The sequence below is a fragment of the Hippopotamus amphibius genome, chromosome 11, assembly GCF_030028045.1.
Source record: "Hippopotamus amphibius kiboko isolate mHipAmp2 chromosome 11, mHipAmp2.hap2, whole genome shotgun sequence".
NCBI classification, from domain to species: Eukaryota; Metazoa; Chordata; class Mammalia; order Artiodactyla; family Hippopotamidae; genus Hippopotamus; species Hippopotamus amphibius.
The window spans coordinates 54,493,431-54,520,564 of NC_080196.1; the positions used below are offsets into that span (position 1 = coordinate 54,493,431).

A 27,134-nucleotide genomic window follows, 5' to 3' on the forward strand; every position below is an offset into this window, starting at 1 on the left:
CCACGGGCAGGAACAGGAGCTGTGCAACTCTCAGCTGAGCTATCAAGCGTGCAGAGCAAAAGCCCCTAGACTCAGGTGTTATATATCTAGAGATTAATCCTAAGAAAACTAGTGCTAATTATAAAGAGTCGCTAAAAGGACATGTCACATGTCGCTATCAATAACAAAGGGAATCTTAAACGTCACGCAGCGGGGAGGCGGCTATGGAAAGCATGGCACAGCACAATCAAACACTATGCAGCTGGTTTAAATCATGCTGTTGAATACTACCCACTGCCTCAGAAAGATGTTCAGGATATATTAAGTTTTTTAAAAAAAGGTCAGAAAGCAATAAATAATAAGCTCCCATATCTGTTTAATACACATGCCATATTCTGTCAGTCCCCAGCATAGAGCCAGGCCAGCCCGCAGAGGAGAGGGCCAGGCTGCCCACTGAGGATGGGTGCAGAGTCACACTTGGTGGGAAACACCAGCACAGCCACCTCTGGAAACAGCTGCTGCACCCCCTGAATACTCTGCCATTTAGTTTCAAGTCAGCCCTTAATTAGACTGAATTTCATCCCATTTTTCTTGCACAAAGTTCAAAAAACTCAGGTGGGCAATGGACACAGAGAGAAAATCCTATTTTGAATTCTGGGTTTTTAAAAGGACAAAATCAAGACAACACTGACACAATACTAGTTAGTGAATCTCTAACCAACGGAGACAAAATATTAACCAAATGGCTTCAGGCCCCCTTCAGCCACTGAATGACACGCACCTGCATGGGTTCTGTATGCACATGCGCACACATGTGCACACACACACACACAGACACCATGGGCAGCATGGAAAGAGCTCTGGGTACTGGGGTGCGTGCCGTCTGAGTCTAGCTCCTTTGGTCGAAAGGAACAAACGCATTTAGGTTGTATTACCTCAAGCAATGAGAAGTGAACTGTAAGAACACACAGAAACAAAAGAAGAGAAACTTCAGTCCAGATGTCAGACTCTAAAGGAATCCAAAAACTGCCAAGGTGCCAGCCACACAGAGACTCAAGGCATTCTGGAAGGAGAAACTCTACATCAACTCTACATGGACTTGCCAGAAGCTGGCTGGACGCTGCTAGACCACCCAGCAGGAACGCAGTGAGCAGCAAAGTTAGCAGATAAAGGGCTCTCACCAGAAACATGTGGCCACTCAACAGATCAACATTCTGAGCAACATGTCACAATGTATATTAAAAAACTTAATGAATATGAACTGGAAGAAACTTGGAAAAAAGAATGAAACTATGAAACCCATTTTACCACAATAAAAAAGTACAAGAAGGATTTCAATAAAAAGAAATAAATACAAAATGTCGACATTGGCAGCCATGAAAAGCACAGCTTATGTTACAGAAAGTCAGAGACGCTGAGGATAAACCTCTGAACAGCTCAGCTGCCCCACAACACAGGGAGCGTGAGTAAAGACACCAAGATGAGGACGACGAAAACAGACACAGATGCCCAGAGGGGAAGTACCAGCCATTGGACACCTCAGGAAGAGGGGCCAAAGCAACAGGAAACAAGAGAGTACTGTGCGCAGAGGTTGCCAGAACCCAGGAATACCAACTGCAAGACCCCAACAGGCGCATTTCAGCTGATGAGAGAAAAGGCAGAGGAGCGACAGCAGGAAGATAAGATGGAGTCACAAGCTTGGCCTCTGCAGCAACAGCTGTTGTGCAGCAGAAGGGACAGCAGAATGAACCTCAGAACCTGCTGGTGTCCAGCTTCTTTCCTGCTAAGCCCGCATCTGGCTGAGACATAGGGATGCAAGTGCAGTGGCTGACCGGCAGGGAAGAGGAAGCCCACCAACCCCACGGTCACTTTAAAAAGGTCAACATGATGCCCTCGTTCGAAATATCTGACCATATGCCAGGTTCACGAGAAAGTTTACTATCCCCCTAAGATACGCTTCCTACACGTGATGAATAAATGTATTTTCTTAGCAGCACAAGAAAAAACAGGCGGGTCCCAGACTGAGAACATCCAGCCCAAACTTTGTCTCTGATCATGCAGTAAAGGGTAGGGTGAAAGAAAAAAATCATAATAACAAGTCTTTACACAGCAATTACAGTTGTTATCAAACACTTTCATACACAATTTAAAAATACCAAAACCACAGAAAACAAGATGAAATTGCAAAGTACACAGGGGTTAAGAAACAATAAAGAAAATAATGCAGAAATCTAGAAATCAGAAATGTGAAATGCAAACAAAATGAAAAAGTAATTAAGAAAGAGGCAGGTCACTGTGGTGATGGAAAAGTTCTGTGTCTCTGACTGTGGAGGTGGTTACACACTTTCACACCTGTGATAAAATGACACAATTCTACCTGCACACCCCCCGCCCAGGACAAGTTCCTGGTGGTGATTTTGGGGGAGCTGGGGAGGGACATGGGTCTCTCTATACTATCTTTGCAATTTCTACAATTATTCTAAAACAAGTTCCTAAAGAAAGGATTAAAAAGAAAATAAGTGCAAAAGTCAAGCAAAATAGATCCCACATATACAAGACTAAAGTTCCTGAGGTTAGCACCAATATCTTAACAAGTAATTAAAAAAAAAAACTTTCCTAAATAAAAGAATGCTTGATTCCACATACTGAAAGGGTGCTGTGTGACAGGGTAAGGTGGCCATGAAGTCAACACAGAGACACAGCCTAATGAAGTTACTTGACTTACAAGATCTTACTAGACTTGAAAGCATCTTTTGCATAAAGCTTACAAAAAGATCAAGTCAATTCTGAGGCAAAAATTGTTGCCACACAGAAAGGTTATTTTATTAAATCTATGGATTCTTTTTCTTTTATGGCTTTATAAAAGATCTTTTATATGTTTCTCTATGGAAAGATTTTGATAAGCAGAAAATGTTACCTAAGCAGTGAAATTATCATAAATGTTCAATATTTTGAAAACAACTGAAATTTTATTTGATATCCTAGTTACCTATGACGTGTTTCCCAAGCTGCTCCTGGATTTTTGCAAGTTCACTGGACAGGGTGTGGGTAAGCTAGAGTGAAAAATACAAGAAAGGAAAAAAACTTTCTACAGACTAGGAGCTGTATAACTCACTTCACAAACAAAGGGCTATTCACTCTCCCTAACACATCAAGGGCTCCAAGAAATGGAGACAAAAAAGACTAACAGTCCATGTGAAAAATGGGCAACAAACATGAAGGGATATTTGATACAGAAGGAAATATAAAGGAAAAGACGCTCATCATCATTCATGATTTACACTGAAACAGCATTTTTTTCAGCTACCAGAGTGTTGACAATAAAAAGTTTAATAAACATTCTGTTGGTGAGGTTGTGGGAAAAGAAGCTCTTTCCTAAATTGCTGGTAGAAAATTAAACTAACACAACCTCTTCAGAGGGGTTGTATTGATTTAAATAGGAACATGCATGCACATACTCTTTGACCCAACAATCTCATTTCCCAGAATTTATCCTGTAATACATCAGCAGGTGTGCAAAGTGACTATAATACAGATGAGGCTGTGATGAGAACCTTGAGTAGCAAAACATACAAAGTGTGTAAAGGACCCTCTACTGACTATAAAGAGGGATGACAATAAGAATATACACTCATATTTGCGTATGTGCACAAACACACCAGAGGAAACCTAAGACACCAGAAACAACAGGTCCTGGTGAGGCGACTGGAGAACCAGGCAGATGAACAGCGTAACGGAGGGAAACACACACACGTGCGCATCTATACGCAAATACACACAGACACACACCTGATAAAGCATTACATTTACACTGTTCAAAGTTTTATGGACACGTATACCTATATATGTGTATTTTGAAACAACACTGACTTACAGCATTTTTGAAAAATTAAAAAGTTTTACTTATAACTTGAAGGTTAAGTTAGTTTATAGGTTGTGTTAAAACATGTAAAATATTAGGATTCTTATCCCAACCTCTGAAAAAGCACTTACCAATCTCATTAGTATTAAGAACACAAGTTAATACTATAAGATAAAAAATATATCCAAAATTAAAAGTTATTTAAAATGCTGATAAGAAAACAGTGGGATGCACACCTTCCTCACACACGGACAGTTAAGAGTGCAAGTCTTTAAGACCCCTTTTACAATAGAAAATAGTTTGCTAATCCAGAGAGCCTGAAAATATTCTTATTCCTGACTTGGTAATTTCACTTCTGAGGAAATCCGTTAAAACACAGAAGAAATTTTATGAGCAAAGCTGTTCATCTCAATATCATTAAAATGGGGGGAAAAAAAGTAAAATATAGTAAGTACACCAGTATCCACCAAAAGCACCAAATAAACTGTAATAGATTCATTATGTAATCTATACATTAATTTTCTCTTAAATACAGGAAATTTTTATAAGTGAAAAAAATAGTACAAAAATTTGCAAAGAAAAATGGCTTGAAAGAAATTCACAAAATACAAGTTACCTTTGAGACATGAACCTATATTTATATTTTGTTTCAGTTGTCCTACACTGAGCATGTATTTTTATTACTTTAAAAAAACAAACAACAACAAAAAAAAGTAATCACCTACCCTGATAAAGTAGTTCCAGAAATTTCACTAGGAGAAGAATGACTCAGTGGAGAAGTGGAAGGTCTGAAGCCATCCTGGTCGTCCTCCAAGCCATGTCCACCACGCTGAGGAGAGGGATTTTTCAAATCTACCAGAAAGGTGTATTTTCCAATAAGAACAGAAAAAAAAACCCATTCTGTGTAATTTTTTGAATGTGACCGACTCTGACACTTACCACCACTTTTAGGTGAGATTGTGGAATGGTTTTCAAAAGTCACATGCTTTTCACTGTTACTCGTCTCACTAACATACTCATTTTGCCTCTGACTATCTCTGCTACTCTGTGTGTCTTCATGCTCTCCTGACAGCCAGAGGAATGCTACCCTGGGGTTCTTGACCGATGAGGAACTATCAGAGGCAGGAATGGATTCGGAGGTGGCTTTTTCACCATCACTGGAATCTGGTGATTTGTGGTCAGTGGAATGTGTCTTCCCATCAGCCCCTGTACCCTCTCTTTTTCCCCTATCTGTAAGAACTGAATTTGAAGAGCTGACTGTTCTCAGTGATGTCTCGTCCACGCTCTCTCCACTTTCACCATCAAAACCAGCTGCTGTGTCTTCTTCTATCTCCCTTACGCTTATGCTAACAGCACCCAGGTCCACAGCATGGATGTCGTGTGTAGTCCGTTCTTCAGACAAAGATAAATCCCAAATATCAGACACACCAGCTCTTGAAAAGTTGTCCAGTCCACCTTCGTATCTACTAGTTTCTGTTTTTTTAAGGTATTTCTCCATATCAAACGTGCTAGATCCACTACTTTTTTCCAGATCATTAGGTAGGAAATGAGACACAGCAGAAGAGTACTTTTGTTTACCATCCTCCTGAGAAGTCTTCTCTCGGGGTTTATTTGAAAGTGCCTTGATCATGGCGGCGAGCTGGGAGGGGTCAGTACTCACTGACGCATCTGCAATGGCGGAAGCAATGGTGCTTATCCTCAGCACAGAATCACCACCGCTGGACAGCTCACCTGTGTGTCTCTGGGGTTTGCTACTGATGAGAAAAGTGTTCTAGAAATGAGAAAGTTCACATCAGTTCCATGGACAAGCACATATTAGTTTAATCTTTATTTCTAAGTGCTATATAAGATCTAACAGCAGCAAGAAATTAACAGTATACCAGTTAAATCTCCTAATGAAAAAAGACAGCTGCTATCAACATTAATTGTAGAGTACTGGGTCACTAACAAAATTGAATCATTAATCATGCAAAAAAACAATCTTCAAGAATTAAGGAAATGCTAAAATTGAATCAGAGAATAATTTAAAACCAAAAACTGAAAATACTGAAATGGAGAAGCCACTGAGTCATAGTGACTGCAAGTATGATTCTTGGTAATTTCATTCAATTGTTAGATTTATAAGCAAGACATAAATAGAAACCATAGGTAAAATAATAAAATGGAACCAACAGCAAAGCAACATAAACCTATTTAATATTTAAAAAATGCAAATTAAGACTTCTGCTTCCAGTAATAGCAGACTAAGTGATGCAAACCAACTCTTGCTGAGAGCAATCAGAACTAGACAACACATCCAAAAACATTTCTTAGAAGGTACTGGAGAGCTAAAAAAAAGAATAAAAAACTATGGGGCCAAACCTAAGAGAAGAGAGAATCCCAGAGAGGTGAAACCAGTCCTGGGGGTGCACTTCCCCAGAGGCTCTGCTGTGCTAAGACATCAGGAAGCTTAAGAAGCTAAGAAAATATAAATAATAATTAAAAAAAAAAAGAGGCTAAGCAAAGCTGCCCTTATGGGAGTAAGGGTACAAAAATCAGGTTCAGAGTCTGCCAATGACGAGGGGGAGGTGGTGGCCACGGTAAAATAAATATCCATGCTTTAGGTGAGACCAGAGAGGGCTACTCCCATGGAGTAAAGGTGGCCTTCAGAAGAACTAGAGGTCGAGCTCCAATCAGCTCAATTCCAGTAACTGAATTAAAGCGACCTGAGACTGCTAGTGTTCCTCGCTTAGCAGCAAACAAAAATCCTGTCTGGAAGATATCTCCCATGGCCTCAAATATTTCAGCAACTTTTCCAGTAAAAGTCAACTCCTTTATCAATGAATAACACACACATTCCAAGGTAATGTGGCCCATGTTCCAGAAAAAGAGAACTGTGGGGCATGCAGACGATGGATTATCAGAATCTGAAACACATCTAAATCTAAAACCTAAAACATAAATCTAACAAAATCTAAAACATACTTAAGGAAATAGAAAACAACACTGAGAACTCAACAGAGGACTAGAAATTATCAAGAAAGAACGAAACATAAATTCTGTAATTAAAAAACACAATAACAAATTAAGAACCCAATGGATAGGTTTAATGATGAATTGAACACAACTGAAAAAAGAATCAAACTTGGAAGAGAATCCTGAAAAAAGTATACGGAATGAAAGAGAAAGTAACAGAAAACAAAACAGAACAGAAAGAACATAAAAGAAAAAGATACTGAGGAAGTCTAACGTACTTGTTAGATGAACATACACCAAACAAAAATACACTTCAAGAACAAAGGTGAAATAAAGATATTTTCAGATTGACATAAACAGAGGATTCAATACCAGCAGTCCCTTACAAAACAAAATTGTAAAGGTATTCTTCCAGCAAAAGAAAATTCATCTTAAATGGAAGGTCAGAGATACATACTGGTTGTATGTACTAACAGTTGTCACCATCAATACCATCATCATGTCTCATGGGATGTTCACATAGAGAATTAAAACAATATATATAAAACAATAGGTGCTTTGCTTCACTGGAGTGAAGCAAAATGAATGTTTTATGATCCTTGTAATGTTAACTAAGAGATAAAGAAAACAAAAAAAACCCCCAATTTTTATTAAACGTTAGTAAATGAAGGAGACAGGTTATAATTTCCTGGGTAATCAAAATAATAGGAAAATATATAATTACCAAATTAATAGAGGAAGAAAATCAGAATAATATAAAATACTTCGGCAATCCAAAAGAATGCAAAAAAGAAAAAAGCAAAGTCTAGGTGAAATAAAGTGCGTAAAGAGAGCAGATTTAAATCTCCATATATTGGTAGTTCCAGCAAATATAAGTGGAAAAAAGGATCATGAGAAATTTAAAAATAAAATCCAACACTATGGTCTTAAAATAGAAACATCTAAGATACAAGGATATAGAAAGATTAAAAGTAAAATAATAGAAACAGATACAACATGCAAACACTAACTAAAGAAAGCTGCTGTCAACCATGTTAATATCAGACTAGACTTAAGGCATAAAGCATCACTACAGACAAAGAGAGTCATGCCCAACGAAAAACGTTTGATTCACCAGGAGAGAATAATTCTAACATGCTTGTACCGGAAAAATATGGCCTCAAAAAATTTAAAGCAAATACTGGCAGACCATAATAAGTAACAGACAAATCCACAATCAGTATGAGATTTTAATACCTAAGTAACTGAAAGAACAAGCACAATTTAAAATACAGTTTAGAAACAACAAATGTTGTAGAGGGTGTGGAAGAAAGGGAACTCTCCTGCACTGTTGGTGGGAATGTAAGTTGGTACAGCCACTATGGAAAACAGTTTGGAGGTTCCTTCAAAAACTACAAATAGAACTACCATATGATCCAGTCATCCCACTCCTGGGCATATACCCAGAGAAAACCATAATCCCAAAAGAAACAGGTACTGTAATGTTTATTGCAGAACTCTTTACAACAGCCAGGCCATGGAAGCAACCTAAATGCCCATCAACAAATGAATGGATAAAGAAGATGTGGCATACATATACAATGGAATATTCCTCAGCTATAAAAAGGAATGAGATGGAGCTATATGTAATGAGGTGGATAGACCTACAGTCTGTCATACAGAGTAGAGTAAGTCAGAAAGAGAAAGACAAATATTGTATGCTAACTCATATATACGGAATCTAAAAATAGTACTGATGAACTCAGTGACAAGACAAGAATAAGGACGCAGATGCAGAGAATGGACTGGAGAACTCGAGGTATGGGAGGGGGCGGGGGGTGAAGGGGAATCTGAGACAAAGTGAGAGAGCAGCATAGACATATATATACTACCAAATGTAAAACAGATAGCCAGTGGGAAGTTGCTGTATAACAAAGGGAGTTCAACTCGAGGATGGAAGATGCCTTAGAGGACTGGGACGGGGAGGGTGGGGGGGAGTCGAGGGAGGGAAGGAATACGGGGATATGTGTATAAATACAGATGATTGAACTTGGTGTACCTCAAAAAAAATAATAAATTTAAAAAGTTCTCTAATTATAAATTTAAAAAATACAGTTTAATCATCATGATTTAATAAATTTCACCTAAATGATATATATAATTACACAACAGGCATTCCTCTCATGTGCAGAGAGAACATTTGCAAAACCTGAATAAATGCTGAGGCATATATCACATCTCACCAAATTTCAAAGGACTAAAATCAAAAATTCTGACCACAGCACAACTGCCTAGAATCAATATTTTAAAATGTGGAAAATCCCCACATGTTTGGAAACTAAGCAATACACTTCCAAAAGCTGATGGGCCAGAGAAATTAGAAAATACCATGAACAGAATAACAAAAATACGACATCAAAACATATACAAAAAAAGAAAGTGGGATTGCAACAAAGTGGGAATGCAACAAGATCCCTGCTTTCAAGGAAATTTAGGAGTTCCCTGGTAGTCCATTGTGAGCACTTGGTGCTTTCACTGCCATGGCCCAGGTTCAATCCCTGGTGGGGGAACATCACCCGCCAAAGAGGAGGAAATGTATAACATCAGATGTTTATATAAGAAAAGCAAAAAGGCAAAAAAACTAAACTAAGCATTCATTTCAAGAAGTTAGAAAAACAGCAAATTAAATCCATGGAGAGTAGAAGGAAGGAAATAAGAGATTTAAAAACTATGAAATAGAACAAATATTGGGGAAAAAAATGACGACACAGAAAACAGAACAAATTGATAAATTAACAAAGTTTGAGAAATACCTTGTTTAAGAATGACCAAGATAAAGAGAGAGAGACAGAGGCAAAATAGCCACTATCAGAAATAACAAAGGCACATCCCTTAAAAGCCTAACATACTAAACAATCACAGGAGAGGATTATGGTCAAGGTGATAGTGATAAGTTCAGATGAAAGATCACAATTCCTAGAAAATTACAATTTACTAAAACTGACACAAGTTTTAAACATCAGAACAGTCCTACAACTATTAAAGAAACTGAATCTATAATTTAAAAGTACTCAGGAAAATTCCAGACTTAGATGATTTCACCAATGTATTCCAAAATTTACAGAAAAATAGTACCAGTCTTACAAAATCTTCCAGAAGATAGGAAAAATGAGACCAGCAAAACCTTGGTACCAAAACCAAACAAGGGCATTATGAGAAAGGACATCAACCCACTCATGAACACACGTGGGAAATTCTAAATAACAAGGATGAGTCAAAAATTATCTGCACTCTGGCTGTAGAATTTATTTTAATTAACTTTTAGAAAAGACAAATACATCATTTTTTGACATAATCTCCTTGCTTTTCAATACACTTTGTCCATCTGTCAACAAGGTTTCATATTCCCTCATTAAAAAATGTTTTAGGCTAAGCTTCGAGCCACAATGCACCACTGTCTTTCACATCTTCATGTGGACAGGAGTCCGGCTCCTTCTTGATGGCTAACACTTGTGCCACCTTTCTTGAACTTCTCTATCCATTCATACACACTTCTTCGTTACAAAACACTTTCTCCACACTGCGCACAAAGTCTTCAATAAATAATGGCACCAGGTACACCCTCAGACCACAAAAAACAAATCACTGCACACTGCTCTTCTTTCGTGCAAATCACAAGTGGGGCATCCATTTTTGCTTGTACCGCAATTACAAATCAACTGATATAACATGTTCACACCTGCACAGCAGTGACTGGGGAGACAGTAGCCCTGAATGGAAAGCACTGACAAGACAGTGTGGCCAAAAGAAGTTTTAATACAACCAGAGTGCAGATAATTTTTGACTCACCCTCGTAAATTATCATCAAACTGAATCCAACCATCTATAAAATGATAATGTATCATGACCCAAGTGGAGAAGAGCGGCTTAATATTCAAAAGCATATCACGTAACTCACCACTTCACCTTAAGAAAACTCATGTTTACCTAGATAGATGCAAAACAGCATTGGACAAATTCAACCTCCTTACAAATTAAAAACAAAACTAGCAAACAAATATTAGAAGGGAATTCTAAAAATCTGACGACAGATAAAAACCTAGAGCACACATCAAATTTAAAGATAAAATACTGAGAAGCTTTCCCACTGAGTCAGGGAAATCTGACATCACCACTTCTAAGATGTAGTCAAGTAAGGCCAGACAAAGAAAAGAAAGTATAAAAATTAGAAAGAAATACAACTATTATTCTCAGATGATATAACTGCATATATAGAAAAATCCAAAAATCTATAGATAATAATGAAGTTAGCAGAGTTGCTGAATGTAAGGTGACTATATTAAAAACAGCATGGATTTGTTTAGCCACAATAAAGGGAAAATCAAGTTAAGAAAGATAATATTAAAACACCATTTCAAACAATTTAGGAAGAAATCTAACAAATAATGTGTTAAAATCTCTGCACCAAAAAACCCCATAAAATACAGAGAGAAATTAGGACCGAAATGGAGGGCCATGTAATCTTTATGGATTAGAAGGTTCAATACTATAAAGATGTCAATTTCACTGTGCAATAAATTAAACACAATCCCAACTTAAAGCCCAGTAGGGTTGCTAGTTAGCTGTGGAAGGTGACAATCTGACTTCAAAATATATATGGGAACGTAAAGGGACATAACAGCCAAGACACTTTCAAAGAAAAATAAGAGGGGAAGACAATCTACTAGATATCAAGACTTACCATAAAACTACACTGTTTTAACCGTGTCACACTGACATAAAATAGATCCCAAATATCCATCAACGGCAGAATGTTCATAATAGAATACTATACAGCAACGAAAATTAGCTATTATGCTTATCATAATTGCATTCTGCAAACATAAGTGAAAACAAAAATATACACTACTACACGATTTCTCGTATATAAAATTCAAACCCGGGTGAAACTAATACAGTGTTAGAGATCAGACAAGAGGAAGCAGTGTTCAGGAGGGACAAAAAGTGGCCCCTGGGCTGTGGGTGGCGTGCTCTTTCTTGGCCTGGGGTGTACATGGGTGTATAAGTTGTGATAACTCACTGACTGTAAGTGTGTTTTATAAATGCTTTCGTACGTTTATTATACACTGGCAATATTTAAAGGATACTTGTAATAAAACTGAGTATAAAAATTGTTAGGCATTTTTTACATGTGACCTTATCTTGATCTTGTATAAGAATTATGACAACATGCTTTTTATCTTTCCTTCATGAAAGGCTTACAATACCTCTGTTTTCCCTTTATTGGCAGTTAATGTCACATCATTTTCATCCACTTGTGAAATACTCTCCAGTTCTTCAGCCTGAAGTGTAATTGATCCTTCACTTAGCTGTGCCTTTAAATCTCCTGTAGAAAAAATATAATATTCAACTTACATCTATATACTGTCTCACAGAAACAATCCGTGGGATAAGGACCACTAAACATAATTACCAAGGAAGACACCTTTGTACCCCAAATATGAGTCATCCTCACAAAAACTGTTTACATGCACAGTCACTAAGACAAAGAACTATAGCATTGTTAATTTCACTCAATTCTTCAAAGTCTAAACTTTGAAGAAGACTGTCGATTTTAATCTCTCCCTTGCAAAATACTGATAAACTCATTTAATACTTTTCAGCTTGAAATATTTCATAAATATACAAGTTGAATTTAAAAAGTGAGTAACTCTTTATAATAATAGAAAGTCAACTAATTATATGTATAGCCTCTTTATCCCAACACCCCCTACAGGAATACAGGCTCTTTAAGGACTAAAGCACATTTTATACAATTTCATGATATAATGCACTAGGCATTATACTAGCAAAATAATATAACTGTATGTTAACCAAGAAAGTCTGATTTTAAATATCATCACAGATATGTATCACACTTGTATTATCACAGTCCAAATCCGAAAACTCCACTTTAAGTCTACCTAAATAATAAATATAATAGCTATAAATCATTAACTCAGTAGTTTAATAGGCCAAAGTTAACCTAACAACTTGAACAAATTATATTTCATTTACCTTGGTTTTTACAAAAGGATTTAGGTGAATTTTTGCTGACTTGTTTCCACTTTAGGTTGAAAAGGCAATGTGAGGTTACATAAAAAACAAATCTGTAACCAATACTCAAAAAATTCAAAGTGGTATATACAATACTTCCTTCCTCATAAAGAACGATCACACAACCACTAATTTACAGGTTAAAAGAAAACGTTAACAGAAACTTCATTTAATCCATTACCTGAAAACAGACGATGGCTAAGATGAGCCATTTCTTTTTCCAAATTACTTCTTGATACATCTGATTTTCTTATTAGAGCAATAGGTTCTCTCTTCTCTGGTGATCTAATAAAATAACCAAATGATGGCTACAAAATAAACATGTCAATTATTTCCTTAGTTGTCAACTATTTGAGAAATTCTAGACTATTTTATCCTAATACTGGTACCCTAGCTAAACTGATTTCAACAAAGTAATTCTGGTTTTTCCATCTAAATGTAAATTACTAGAAATGAACTTCACAAGTCCAGACAGGACCTTTTATTTCCTTACTGCTAGCTATCCTAAAGAATATTATCATATAATTTGCCCTTACTCTGAAAACCAAATTAAAAAACAACCCAGAAATGACACTTTGTTCCTTCAATAATTGTTACTGAGCATCTGCTATTTGTCAGGCACTGGAAATAGTCATCAGTGACATACCAGTGGAAAAAAAAGATATAAAACTTCCTGCCTTCCTGGAACTTACAGTACTTACAAGGGTATTTTATTTTATACAATAAATATGTCCTTGAAAATCTGTATTAAGATTGGGTATGTTCCTACTGCTTTGGATTAAAATTCAGAAGGTCACGTTCAAAGACCTTGCTCAAGGGCAGGGAATTCCCACCTGGCTTCCTCCCAGAACTCTCACATGACAGACCTGAAATGCGAATTCCCTAAATGCACTCAATTTTTGATCGATCTTCACTTAGGGATTTCTTCCCTTGATCCAGCAACTTGAACCAAGTAACATTTCATAACTAACACAAAATGACAGATCCACCTTTCCACCACCTGGTGTTTTGTCCAGCTCTTCAGAAAGGAATTCAGTTACTCTTCAACTTTTCATATAATGTGAAAACCAGTCGATCCAGGCAGAAAAATCTGCCCAAGTATTTACTCTCATTTTTTACTTCACTGCACAGATCGGACCCACAGTTCAGTTTCAAATTTTTCTGTAAATCAACTGAGTTCTAACACCCTAGCTGTTTTAAACTATACTCTTAGTGAAGTCAGGTTTAATATTCAACAGCCCTAAATTTCTACCTGGAATTCACCAACAGGTCCTTTGACTCTACCTCCAGAGGAAATCCCGAACCCTAGAACTTCTGTTTATCTACTGCCATCCTAGACCTCGGCCTTCACGTGTTAAGCCTCTGCCTACTTCTCCTCTTCTGGGGCTCAGGGACCTCCTTCACCCGGCTCCTGTCACACCTGGAGATGGGCTGGGCACCCTGCCTCCAAGCACATCTCCCCAGTTCCCTTGAGAGGAACCTGAGCCCTGCAAGGGCCCCTCATGACCTGGTCCTTGTCTACTTCTACCATCAGGCCACTGGCCTGCCGCCCACTCACACGAGCTGTGGGCCTGCTCACTGCCCCTCCAACACACCCCCCAGCTCCCGCCTCCAGGCCCTCGCTATGAACATGCTGTCTCTTCCCACCACTTGGGCACCAGCCCAGCACCCCTCCTCAGACACCACCCTGACCCCCACAGCCAATGCAGCTTCTCCTTACTCCTTCATAGAACTTACTAACTACTATCACTTGCATTTAAAACTTTTTACATGTACATCTTATTAAACCAAAACACTGCTGTATTTCAAAACATGTTTTTAGACCAGATGTTTAAAAAATGAATCTTTGCACTCTTCCCACAACTGATATAACAACAGCAATCAACTAACAGCAACTAACGGATGGAGTACTTAATGCACACAAGACCGTGCTAAATGCTGTACATGCACCATCACAGTAATCCCCACGAAGCCCTGTAAGATAGTAACTCCATTCTAGAAACTGGAAAACCAAGGCACAGAGGAGTTAAACACATTGTTCCCTGGCACAGAACCAGTCAAAAGACAGAGTGAGGACTGGAGGCAGGGTACAGCCACTATGAAACCAAAGCTTTTTACCACTATTCCACCATGTCCCAATTCTGTCTCTGCTTTAAAGATACTATCATCTAGGTACACAGTCATAACCTTCAAAACATAAGGGCTGGTGAATTTAACCACTTCTAGCACACATGGTACTTACTCTTTTCACACTGTAACCACCACCAAGGCAACCAAGAGCTTCAGACCTTTGAGCAAAGAACTCTCCTAAAGACAGACGTAAATAACTGGCATCATCCTTGTCCAAATCAGATGCACCAAGTGACCTCCTCAACAGGCCGTAATTGACTGAAGTTCCCCACGATGTATCCCCTAGGGCAACTGAAGTGTTCTGGGCATCTATATTCTCTTCCTAGGAAGAAAGTCATTGTTTCATTTCATTTCACCAGCAAGCCTTCTGTTTTTCTAATACATAAAAATACAAATTTAACTAAGGAAATTTAAATATTTAAAATTTTAAAAAATTTGGACAAATTCAAGCTTAAGCAGCTAAAAAATGTAATGAAGTCAAGAAGAGAAATTTTTTATATTTGAGTTATAATATGCATTGTTTTAATATACTGCTTAATCAAATACTGTCATGAATACAAATCTTTAGAAAGGAGTATATCTTCAAATAAAAACAAATAACACTACCTCATTTTAAACATGGGTAAAAACTATGGAAATATCTTTGAAGCCTATTAAGGCAATTTTAAGCGAATTAATAAATATTATTTCAGTATGCCGGCTAGTTTTCAATTAATAACTTAGAGTATGAGGGAAAAGGCAGAAATTGTTTAAACATGAGAAAAATCAAAATATAATTCTATACTCACTATATATCTATTCAGAAAGATAAGAACATTTTGCCTACATTTAAACATATGAAAAACTCTAAGTTTTGGCTAATGTCAATAAAATACAAACCTGCATAAACTCATGCTCTTTATTAAATTCTTCTTCATCTTGGGCAATCAAATCCAATGCATCAGCTTAAAAAAGAATAAGTTTATACAATTATATTGTACTAATGTCAAATTAAATACTAGCATATAAATACAACTTAGCTAGTTAGGAAAATGAAACACTAAAGAAATAAAACTGAAAGAAGTATGTGAAAGCTTCCATCACAGAACTGATGCATCTGTGTTAAGCATAGAAGAGTATGTGGTTCTGAAACCGGGTAACAAACACCCTATTGTGATTGATTTCATAAGGTGCTAACCTGTCCTAACTTGCTAATGGGGCTCTACAATGTAAGCTTTCTATAAAAGATTTGCATTAATTTCAGCCTTGCAGATTTGGCATACGAATTAAAGGCACCTGCCCACGAACACCCACAGAATTTCATCTGGAACCATCGGACTCAGAAGCCACTCTGTAAATTCGTCATGAAGATGTCTGCTAGGGTGCCAACCACCTGTTTGTCCCAACATCCAGGACTGTTCCAGTTTTTCAAAGGAAAAACCCCACCTCACAGCAAACCCCACAGCCTGAGCAAACAGGGATAAGCAGTCACCCAACGGTCTGCCCTTCAAATCAGTTCCCTTGGGATCTGGATAACTAACGAGGCTGCCTGCCACAACTAAGACCCGGCACAACCAAATAAATAAATAAGTAAAAAATAAAATATGAAAGTATCAACCAACCAAATGTAAAAGCCAGGAGAGGGGAAAAAGGAAATCAGCCTTTGAGAAGGTAACTCAGAAAAACTTAATTTACTTCAATGAGTTAAAATATCACATTTTCTAAATCATTAAGTAAACAGCTCCAAGTGCTATTTTATTACACTCCTGAGTACTTGTTCTCTGGACTTTAAGACTCTTCAATTAAAGAAAAGTCTACAGTAACATTATTACCATGTATGCTAATTAGAAATTATTCACAGGTTACGAAAAAGCAGAACTTAATTTCTATTAAGAACCTGTGCCCAATTCTTTGCCAAATATGAAACAGCAGTCCTCTCAAATGTCACCTGAATGCTTTCGCTGTTAAATTTTGAAGCAGCAACACCATTCCCCATCCCCCACCCCATGTTTAAATCCTAGGCCATAAGCAGAAGCAGCAGCTCAGATGCATGGAGCTACCAGAGAGGCAGAAGGTAGAAATGGGGAAGGGTGTAATACTTAAGTAAATTTTCATTTAAAACTATTTTGAGGAATTCCCTGGCAGTCCAGTGATTAGGACTCTGAGCTTCCACTGCAGAGGGCATGGGTTCAATCCCTGGTCAGGGAACTAAGATCCCACAAGCCACATGGCTCAGCCAAAAAAACAGAAATTATCAATCAATCTACTTTGATATTATAAAACTATGCCCTTGGTCCAATCTTCCTCTTCTGAGTACCTCCTCTTACATTTTCAACATTTCCTTTCCATTCATATGAAGTCTCCCATTCCATTCACACTCCCCTAGCCCGATCAATTCCCCTTGACCTAATTCATCCTTTCTTTCCTTCCATCAAACTTTTCCAACAGCCTTCAATAATCATTTTCTTCATTTCCTCACCACCTGTGCTAGTCATCCTTTCCTACATGGCCATAGTTCATTCCATAACCACAAGGATGGTTTCATGAAATTCCTCCATTATCTATTTTATGTCTCCTTTAACAGTAACAGGCCCACACAGTTCAAAATGCAGAAGATATACGTACATTATTATGCTTCAGTGAAGAGTTCTTAGAAGTTAACCAAAAGATGTAAGACGAAATACAACAGTGCAAGTCTCCCTCATCACTGGCCCCACTTCCCACACCTCCAGAAGCGACCAATGTATGCAGAACCCTCTGAAACCCCTCACTAGTTGAACTTACTAATCTTTGAGTTCTACAAATAGCTAGGTAGACCTGTAATTAGTTTCTTTCTTTTTTTTTAAATCTTTCCACTCTATGTATTTACAAATACGTGTGTCTTCTGTTATGCTAAACAATGTGCACAGACATCCCATACATCTGTGCAGGTGTAGCTAAAGAATAGATCCCAAGGGAACTGATTTTTTATTTCCTTTTCTATAAACTGTTTACATCCTTTGTCCAATTATTTTTCTTATTGTTTATAAGAACTATTTACCAATTTGGGAAATGGGCCTTCGATCTGTAATATGTATTGCAAATTTTTTTCTTTGCTTGATCACTAATTTTTAAAAACTTTTTACCAAAGCACAATATACATACAAAAAATGTATGTAAGTGTGCAACTCAATGAACTCTCACAGTCTGAACACTTTTGCGTCGCCAGATCATTACCGCAGATCAAGAAAGAAAAAATGCCAGCACCCAAGAGGCCCCCTGAGCTTCCCACCCCCCACCCCCGTCACAGCACGCCCACCCGATGGCAGCCACTAGCCTTGCTTCTTACTCTGCAGAGCGGGCTACATATATCCCATTCAGCACAGCTGCAAAGTCATGGCATTGCCACAAGTAGCTACACACCATTCATTCACATTGCTCCACAGCATTCCCAAGTAGGAATAAACAAAACCGGTTCCCAGGTTGATGGAAACTGGGACTAACACATATAGCACTGCTACACACATTTCAGTCTATGTCTGTTGGTGAATGTACACACCCTGAACACTGGGTGTACACTTGGGTATAGAATTACTGGGTCATAAAGTATGAAGTTCGTAAAGTTCACCTTCATAAGATACTGCCAAACAAGTTTCCAAATGGTTGTATCAATTCACACTCCACCAGCAACACATGAAAATTCCATAACCAATGACTTTTCAAGTGACAGGGTCCGTATCCAGTGTCCAGCGTGTGCCCACTGTCCTTCATAAATCAAGATATCACTGATAACTATAACAACCTCCAACTTCTGACTCACATTTCCAACTACTGAATATCCCCACCTCAAACCATAATCACCCAAAATTCTACAACGTCTTCTGATTTTTCCCATCTCAGTTAATAGTACTGCCAATTTCCCAAAATACCTCACATGACAAACCTCCATCTCTTCTTACTTCTTACTATGCCCTGAAATCCAGTCACCAAATCCTAGCCATTTTATTTCCACGTCCTTCATGGGCTGCTTTCTTCTCGTTCTCACTGTGACACCTCGATTTTCACAACACCCTAAGGAACCTCCCATTTAATTGACCATCGTGGCCAGAGGGAGACTCACAAGGCAAGCTGGACAAGCAAGTCTTCAGGGGCTCCTGTGCACTTATCCGACAAGGCCCAGCTCCGGCACGGAGTCTGCCCCCACCTGCCCCCCAGCCCTGTCTGACTTCCCCAGCTTCACATGCCGTTTCGTATTACTCTCCCCTCCCACATCTCGCCATAAAGCCAGCCACGCTGGATTACTTACCATTCTCAAAACACGCTCACGCTTCCTCATCTCATTCTCTTTCTTTGGATTTCCTATCCATTTGGAATTTCTGATGCCCCAAATATTTACCTGTTGAAACTCTACCTCAAAAGCCACCTCCTATGTGAAATCCTTCTGCTACCCACTCACACAAAAGTTATTTCTCCTCTGAACTCCAAATGATGCTGACTGTTGTTCTGTATTCTCGTGTTATCCCTCTTAGCTGATGGGCAGCTTCCTAAGGGCTGGAAACATGCTTTATCGATCCATCTCTGTACTTTCACATCACTGAACATTTAGGAGCAGCTTAGCAGAAGCAGTTGTTAGAATAACTTCTTCCTTGGCACCTTCTGAGACTACTGAAAATATGACTGGGCTTGACAAGCCCCTCAAGGCCTTTCTTTCCTCATCCCAGGTTCAGAGGCGCTCAGGCCCTGGAAGCCTCAGCGGCACAGCAAACATCCACAGACCACGGCTCACATGTCATGCATTCTGCAGGGTTTTCCTTTCATGGTCAGAGATTCTGCTAATTAACAAACCTAACTGCGGTTCCTAATGCTCTTATCCTCTAAGATTTCATTCACCTTTCTAGTCACTTTGCTCCCATTTCTACATTACTGACCTTTTACTCTAAAATGGGTTGGCTTTTGTAATTTCTCATTTATCAGGATATTTCTTTTGTAAAAGACAATTTATAAAGTAAAAAACTAAAGCCTAAGGTGCTACTAACTGCCACACACAGGCTCTAAAGTGACTCTCTGTCCTTGCTGAGGGAAAGGCTTGGCTGAGTCCACAGTGATTAGCAATGACTGACGCAAGCCTCTGTTCCTAGAGAAACAAATGAAGAGCTAAGTACACATTCCAGAAGGGATTCGATGTGGCCGACCAGGATGGATAGAGTAATCTTAGAACACTGTCGGAAACAGTGAAAATGGTTCAGAGCAGAGGCTATCAACACACTTACAGCCAGATCTGAAGTCCTCATTCAGCTCATTACTTAGAGACACATTTAAATGTTGTTCTTTATCAAAAGATGTGTAATAGGCAAGATCAGTGACCCATCTGCCCTCCTCATTCTGGTAGACCACACTCTGCGGTAGATCCGTTTCTAAAAAATAAAATTCCAGAGACATCGAATGACACACGCAACAAATAAAATGATATAATACTCTTTAATAATTTTACTTAGTTGACTTATCTTAGTTACCAACAGTACTGAAATCTGCCCAAAACTAGTTAAAGGAAAATCCATTTCCCCAAAAGAAAAGTATGTCTTTGATGGTGGAAAAGCCAGCCTTAATCCCAATAAAATTCCATCACGGAGGAGAGAGAGGAAAGAAAAGATGACAAATGCTTACAGAAGCACATTTCCACCAGATCTGTGAATAAAGACACCATTTTTTAATCCACAGAACACTTAAATATTTTTATATGAAAGATTAAGCAATTTCCACGTGGAAATATATCCCAAACTGTGTATAAGCATTTTATATATTTCTTACTTTTATTTAAAAACAACAACAACAACAAAAACAAACAAAAAAATAAAGGCCCACTTACGGTCCTTGCTCTTTCCAACAGACTCGTAACACTCATAAGTTCGCCTTTCGCTAGTGGGTGACCACAGAGCATCCTTGGAATTAAATCCACTGTCACTAATAGGCTTCAAAGACACTACATCCACATTTTTTTGAATGGACACTTGGGGCGTCCCAGCGTATAAAAATCTATCCACAGGCAAAACTGTTTCTAGGTCTGACACCAAATGCTTATTTTGATGAGGAGACCCTGCCTCCAGCTTTGAAGGGTCCATCAAGTCAAAATCATCTTTACTGGCATTTGTGTCACAAAAGTAAACAGGGTTAAGTTTCACATTAGTAGCCTGGAGAGTCTTCACCAGAACGTCTTCTCTTCCACTTTCCTTTAAAAATTAAATAACAGACCAGAAATAAGTTTTGTTCTCATAACTCCTTTCAAAAACAAAAGTTATATAGTTGACATAAAATATTTATTCTAGAAATGAACAGACTAAACAGTATTCTTCTAGACTGCATGTGAACCAATCGTAAGGAATTTACCAAAACCAAAATTTAAAATGTGATCATGGCAAATACACACCAACATATTCAGATACCATAAGTGGGGCCAACATGCTCACCACCATACAGGATATTAGAAATGTCAGTGTAACTTCTGTAATGACCACTGAAAGTCTCTATAAGGATGGGAAGCCCATCAGTGTGACCAGATTCATAAAATTAATATGACTAACAGACCCTGAAAACACAAATATTAATAACTCAACAGGAGGAAAACAGCAAATACTACAAATGACCCTGAGGAGTCCAAGAAGAACTGCATCAGACACGACAGATTAAGCCAGTGCCTCAAAACCATGCTCTCCAACACACCTCCGCAAAGGGCACTTCTCACTCTTCTCTAGAATAACAACCGTTGAAAGGGACTTGAGGGCCCACAACACTCTTCTGAGACACTCAGCCACCACTATCTCAAGTGCCAGCGAAGCCTTTAACACCCGTCTTTTCTGCTATAAGATGCACGACGACAAAAACAGCCTCATAGGCAAGGCTTTTCAAAGTTAGGATAACTGGGGCTTCCCTGGTGGCACAGTGGTTAAGAATCCACCTGCTAATGCAGGGGACATGGGTTTGAACCCTGGTCTGGGAAGATCCCACATGCTTTGGAGCAACTAAGCCCATGCACCACAACTACTGAGCCTGCACTCTAAAGCCCTTGAGCCACAACTGCTGAGCCCACATGCTGCAACTACTGAAGCCCACAAGCCTAGAGCCTGTGATCTGCAACAAGAGAAGCCACTGCAATAAGAAGCCTGCACAGTGCAATGAAGAGTAGCCCCCGCTCTCCACAACTACAGAATGCCCATGCACAGCAATAAAGACCCAACACAGCCAATAAATAAAAATAAAGAAAAAAACAAAACAAAACAAAACCCCAAAGTTAGGATGCTAAAAGGAGGTAGTTCTATACAAAAGACAAGAAGCAGACTTTGAAATAAGGTCATACATTTAAATTCCAGTGCCACCATTTATTAACTGGTGACTTCCCAACAATGTTATACAAAAAAATAAACAATCTCTACCTTATTTCAAAATAAACTCCGCATGACTTAAAGATTTAGATGTAAAAGTACTAAGAGAAAATATAGATGAATAGTTTTATATTCTTCAGTGAATAATATTTCTTAGTATAAGGCTTCTGTGGGTTAAACTGAATCTCCCAAAAAAGATGTGTTCAAGTCTTACCCCCAGGTGGTACCTGCAAATTGTGACCTTATTCAGAAACAGTGTCTTAGCAGATGCAATTAAGTTACAGATCTTGAGGTAAGATCATCCTGGGTTTGGGGCGGGCCTTAAACCCCATGAGCAGTGTCCTCATAAGAGAAAGGAGTGGAAGACCTCAGAGGGACGCAGAGAGAGAGGGACAGGTCACATGAAGACGGAGGCAGATACTGGAGTGACGCTGCCAGGAGCCAAAGAACACCAGAGCCCCAGAGGCTGCAAGAGGCAGAAAGGAGCCTCTGGTGGGAGTTTGGCCCTTTCAACATCTTGTTTTCAGACTTTTGGCCTCTAGAACTGTGAGAAAATTAATTTCTGTTGTTTTAAGCTAGCAAAATTTTGGTAATTTGTTCTGGCAGCCCTAGGAATCTAACACCAACACTAAAGGGTGAAATACATGAGGACCAGCAAGGGGAGACCCTGTGACGACACAGGGAGAAGCTGTCTCCAGGCCGAAGAGAGAAACCTCAGGAGGAACCAGCCCTGCCCACACCTGGAACCAGACTCCCAGCCTCCAGGACCATGAGGAGATACATGTCTGCTGTTCGAGCCAAAAACAAAATAAAAAAACAAAATGCATAAGGATCAAATTATCTCCTTAACATACAAAGCATATAAAAACTCTAGTTAAAATATGAATATCCTGGGCTTCCTAGGTGGCACAGTGGTTAAGAATCTGCCTGCCAATGCAGGGGACAGGGGTTCAATCCCTGCTCCAGGAAGATCCCACATCCCGAGGAGCAACTAAGCCCGTGTGCCACAACTACTGAGCCTGTGCTCTAGAGCCCATGAGCCACAACTACTGAGCCCACGTGCCGCAACTACTGAAGCCCATGCACCTAGAGCCTGTGCTCCACAACAAGAGAAGCCACGGGAATGAGAAGCCTGCACACCACAAAGAACAGTAGCCCCAGCTCGCCACAACTAGAGAAAGCCCATGTACAGCAACGAAGACCCAACACAACCAATAAATAAATAAATAAATAAATAAATTTATTTTAAAAAATATATATATGAATATCCCGATAGAAAAAAAGACAAAGGAGACAAAGAACTGACGTTTAAAACTAGACAACTATTTTTCACACAGGATACCAGCAACGACTAAAAAGAACCAGAACGTAGGAAATCAGCACTTTCCTTCGCAAAACGCCTGAAAACAATGTTGAATAAAGAACACAGTCAGACAGTCCCTGTGCTCTTTGGGCCGACAGGGCGAGCTACTATCTCTGGGACTGTGACAGACCGCAGCCACATCAGAACCGCCCAGGCGGAGGCGGAGGACAGGACAGCGCACGGAGGAAACCTGGAGCAATGCCAATAGTCAGCAACTGATTCCAGGTCAGGGCTTCCTACAGAGCAGAGCAGCCCCCTCACTGCTACTGAAAGTCACAAGGGTTTGTTTAAAAAAAAGGGGGCGGGTGAGGGATGAAGTTGCTCTGACAGTTTTTAAACCTAAACACAAAATAGGTCTCTGTCTACACTAAAGCAATCCAAAGGTCTCTTAGGATGTGGGGTTTCAGGAGGAGGCAATGAAAGTACCTGAAATCCCACAGATTGCTTTCTGATAACAAAGGGGATAAGGAGGCATCTGGCCAACACCAAGTTCATCAAGATGGTCAAAGAGCATCACCAACAGGAGACAAGTGGTCTAACAGGCCTCCCAATGGGATGCAACTAGAGTGTACAACACTTATGTTTAGAGTCAATCTGTTCACAGGGGAAATGTTTAACCTAACCAGGAGGAGGAAAGCAGTCAGATGTATCTACCATAATGTTGTTTTGTAAAATGATCAAATATAATGGTCATTTTACAAAACCACAAGCCTAGATTTTACAAAAAGTTTAATGACAAAAGAACTCCATGTCCTGGCAATCAAATACAAGTGTAATCCCTGATTAAAGCTTGGATCAAAAACATCAAAGTAAAGGACATTTGGAGACAAGTGGATAAATTTAAATATGTACTGTATACTAATTTAAATCACAATGTCAAAGTTAGGGAAGAGAATTGTGATTACGTGGGAAAATGTCCTTATTTGCAGGAGGTAAATGCTGAAATGTCATAATATCTGCAACTTACTTTCAAATGACTCAGTAAAAAAGTACTTATGGAGGGACAAAGAAAACACAAAGATGATAAAAAACGTTCACAACTGGTTGATCTAGATAAGGGTACACGGATGTTCAGTGCACCATTTTTAAAATTTTTCCGTAGGTGAGAGAACAGTAAGAAGCAGCAGGAAAGAATATGAAAGGTATTTCTCATCACTTTGTATCTGGGGAAAACAGTCCAAAGAAAACCAAAAGCTTAAGTTTTATGTTTATATCCAATGAGTCCAGTAATAATTTTCTAAGGTCAGATTTTTGAAAAACCATAAAGACTGTAATATACCTGACTAGGCTCATTTGCTGGTAACTTAAAATAATTTTCTGGAGGTTCCTGTCCTTCTAGGTCTTCAAACATCATTCCTGGAATTGCCAGTTGCTCAAAATAAGCCTCCAAATGATCATCATAAAACTCTTCATCATCAATATCGTCATCTATTGGTAAAACAGAGGAAAAAATGGGACAGGCTTTAAAGTAGCAACTGAAATAAATAATATATAATCAGAAAGGTTGATAAAACATAAGGGTCAACAGTTTACGTGATTTTGTCTTAACATTTGACATAAAAAACCATTATAATTTCAGTCTATAAATCATTATGAGCATTCTAACACAAACTACTTAACCTTCACTGAGAAGACTGCACAGAAGTAAATCCTGGCATACGTCAAAAGTCAGGATACAGTTTAAGTGTGGCAACAGGAAAAGGGCAGATTACTCAGAAAGTAGGGTGGCAAGTGAGTAACTATCAAAACAGGATAGATAAGCCTTCCACAGAAGAAGTAAAAATAAATTCCAGGTGAATTAATGATTAACTGTAAAATGAAACCTCAAACAGTATCTGATCTTGAAAATGAAGAAACAAAAAAAAGATATAACAAAGCTGAATACTCACAGATATGATAAAAATTTTTTTCAACCTCTACCAAAACTAAAAAGTTGCAAATAGACAAATAAAACAACAATGGCAGTGCTTTTTATTGTTCTAACACCCAGCCCGGCAAGGGCAGGGTAAAACTAGAACTCTCAATCACTTACAATGGTATTGTAAGCCTTTTCAAGAGGATAATTTTCCAATCGACTCTGAGAATATAGCCTACTAAAACAAGGATCTGTATAAATTCAGGTCAACAATTCTTCATCCACAATTCCACAGTCTAAAAATATCTAAAACTAGTAGAACCTGCCCTCATTTCATAGCTTCTATTTATCTCGCTTGGCTCACCAGGCTGGCCTTCAAAGCCATGGATAATTTGGTCTCTACCTATTTTCGGAGTTTATTCCTCAATTCATCATCCCACAGGTGCTATAAACCTGCCACAGAAAAGCACTGGCGATTCTCCAAACATGGTCTATATGCCCCCACCATAGGGCCTTTGTAGAAGCTGTTCCTGCTTTCTGAATGAATGTACTCCTTCTCCGGTATCTACATTAAGGCCTATCACAGGCCTCCTTTTCAAGGAGGAAAAATCCTTAAAAAAATCTTTCAAAAAAGCCTCTCACAGATAATTAACTTGTGATCCTCCTACAATTCCCACACAATTTGAACCATTGAGATACATGGCACACAGTTGGAAGCCAGCCGTGCATCTCTATTTCCATGTGCAGGCCTTTCAGAGAGTAGGGGCTAAGTATTTCATTGTCCCCTAATTTCTTAATACAGTGCTTTATACTTTATACCTTAATGACACTCAGCTGAGGGATGAGCAAAATCCTATCAGGATTGCTATGGAGAAGTAAGTTTAAAATCCCATCACTTAACACAAGTGGCCATTTGAGTGCTGGCAGGTACAACGTACAGGAGAAAGCAGAGAAACAGAAAGCTGCATGGTAACTACAGCAACAGAGCAGCAGAGACCCAGAACAGTACAACACATGGAGCAGGACACGGAGAACACAAGTCAAGTTTCATGATGCTACCAGAAGAATCTTCCAAGCTGGCAAGTGACATCAGTTTCTCATTTTCTAGGAAACTAGCGTGGTTTAAGTCACTGTTTGGATTCCTCTCTTCAAAATGTTTTCCAGCACCAGGAACAACAACCTATAAGAAATAAAGTTGTGATGAAAGCAGCACACTCACTATTGTGACGACCACAGCACAGGCTGCAGAAATGCCCATCAATGTGCTCAGGGTCTCTGGCTCACAGTTCAGGCAATGAAGGGCTGGCTATTTTACACGTATCAATAACTTTCTTCCTGACCCCATGCCACTCCCCTCCCCTGACCCAGCAATGAAACATCCTTAAAGTTTAAGGTTTCACACTGTGCATACACTCAGAGGACTTGGTAATACAGTTCGTGTACTAACATGCAACTGAACTGGGGCAGCTCGAGGCCTGGACAGGAGGTGCAGATAACAGCAAAGCTGGACTCTGCAACCCACCCTGGACGATGGATGTCCCTGCTCCAACCAGGGGCAACAAGGCACATGGTCATTTGCTA

The 27,134-nt window shown here is 38.9% G+C and overlaps 1 protein-coding gene across 10 annotated transcripts in view; it reads right to left on the bottom strand.

Annotated features, from left to right (window-relative positions):
• Window positions 1–27,134, bottom strand: part of CEP192 (centrosomal protein 192) — a 110,039-nt gene that overhangs the window by 61,190 nt on the left and 21,715 nt on the right. For 9 of the 10 annotated variants that reach the window (XR_009048070.1, XR_009048071.1, XM_057699773.1 and 6 more), the window contains 10 exons: window positions 26,613–26,733; window positions 24,978–25,126; window positions 20,826–21,186; window positions 20,230–20,373; window positions 15,881–15,945; window positions 15,114–15,323; window positions 13,053–13,179; window positions 12,043–12,161; window positions 4,781–5,612; window positions 4,567–4,693 (listed from right to left, as the gene is read on the bottom strand). Coding sequence is in view for 8 of the 10 variants with exons in the window: in XM_057699773.1 (XP_057555756.1) it covers window positions 4,567–4,693; window positions 4,781–5,612; window positions 12,043–12,161; window positions 13,053–13,179; window positions 15,114–15,323; window positions 15,881–15,945; window positions 20,230–20,373; window positions 20,826–21,186; window positions 24,978–25,126; window positions 26,613–26,733 (2,255 nt within the window). In the remaining 2 variants the exon portion in view is untranslated. Of the gene's footprint in view, window positions 1–4,566; window positions 4,694–4,780; window positions 5,613–12,042; window positions 12,162–13,052; window positions 13,180–15,113; window positions 15,324–15,880; window positions 15,946–18,587; window positions 19,189–20,229; window positions 20,374–20,825; window positions 21,187–24,977; window positions 25,127–26,612; window positions 26,734–27,134 lie in introns of those variants that run through there. The other variant, XM_057699779.1, reaches the window with a different exon arrangement.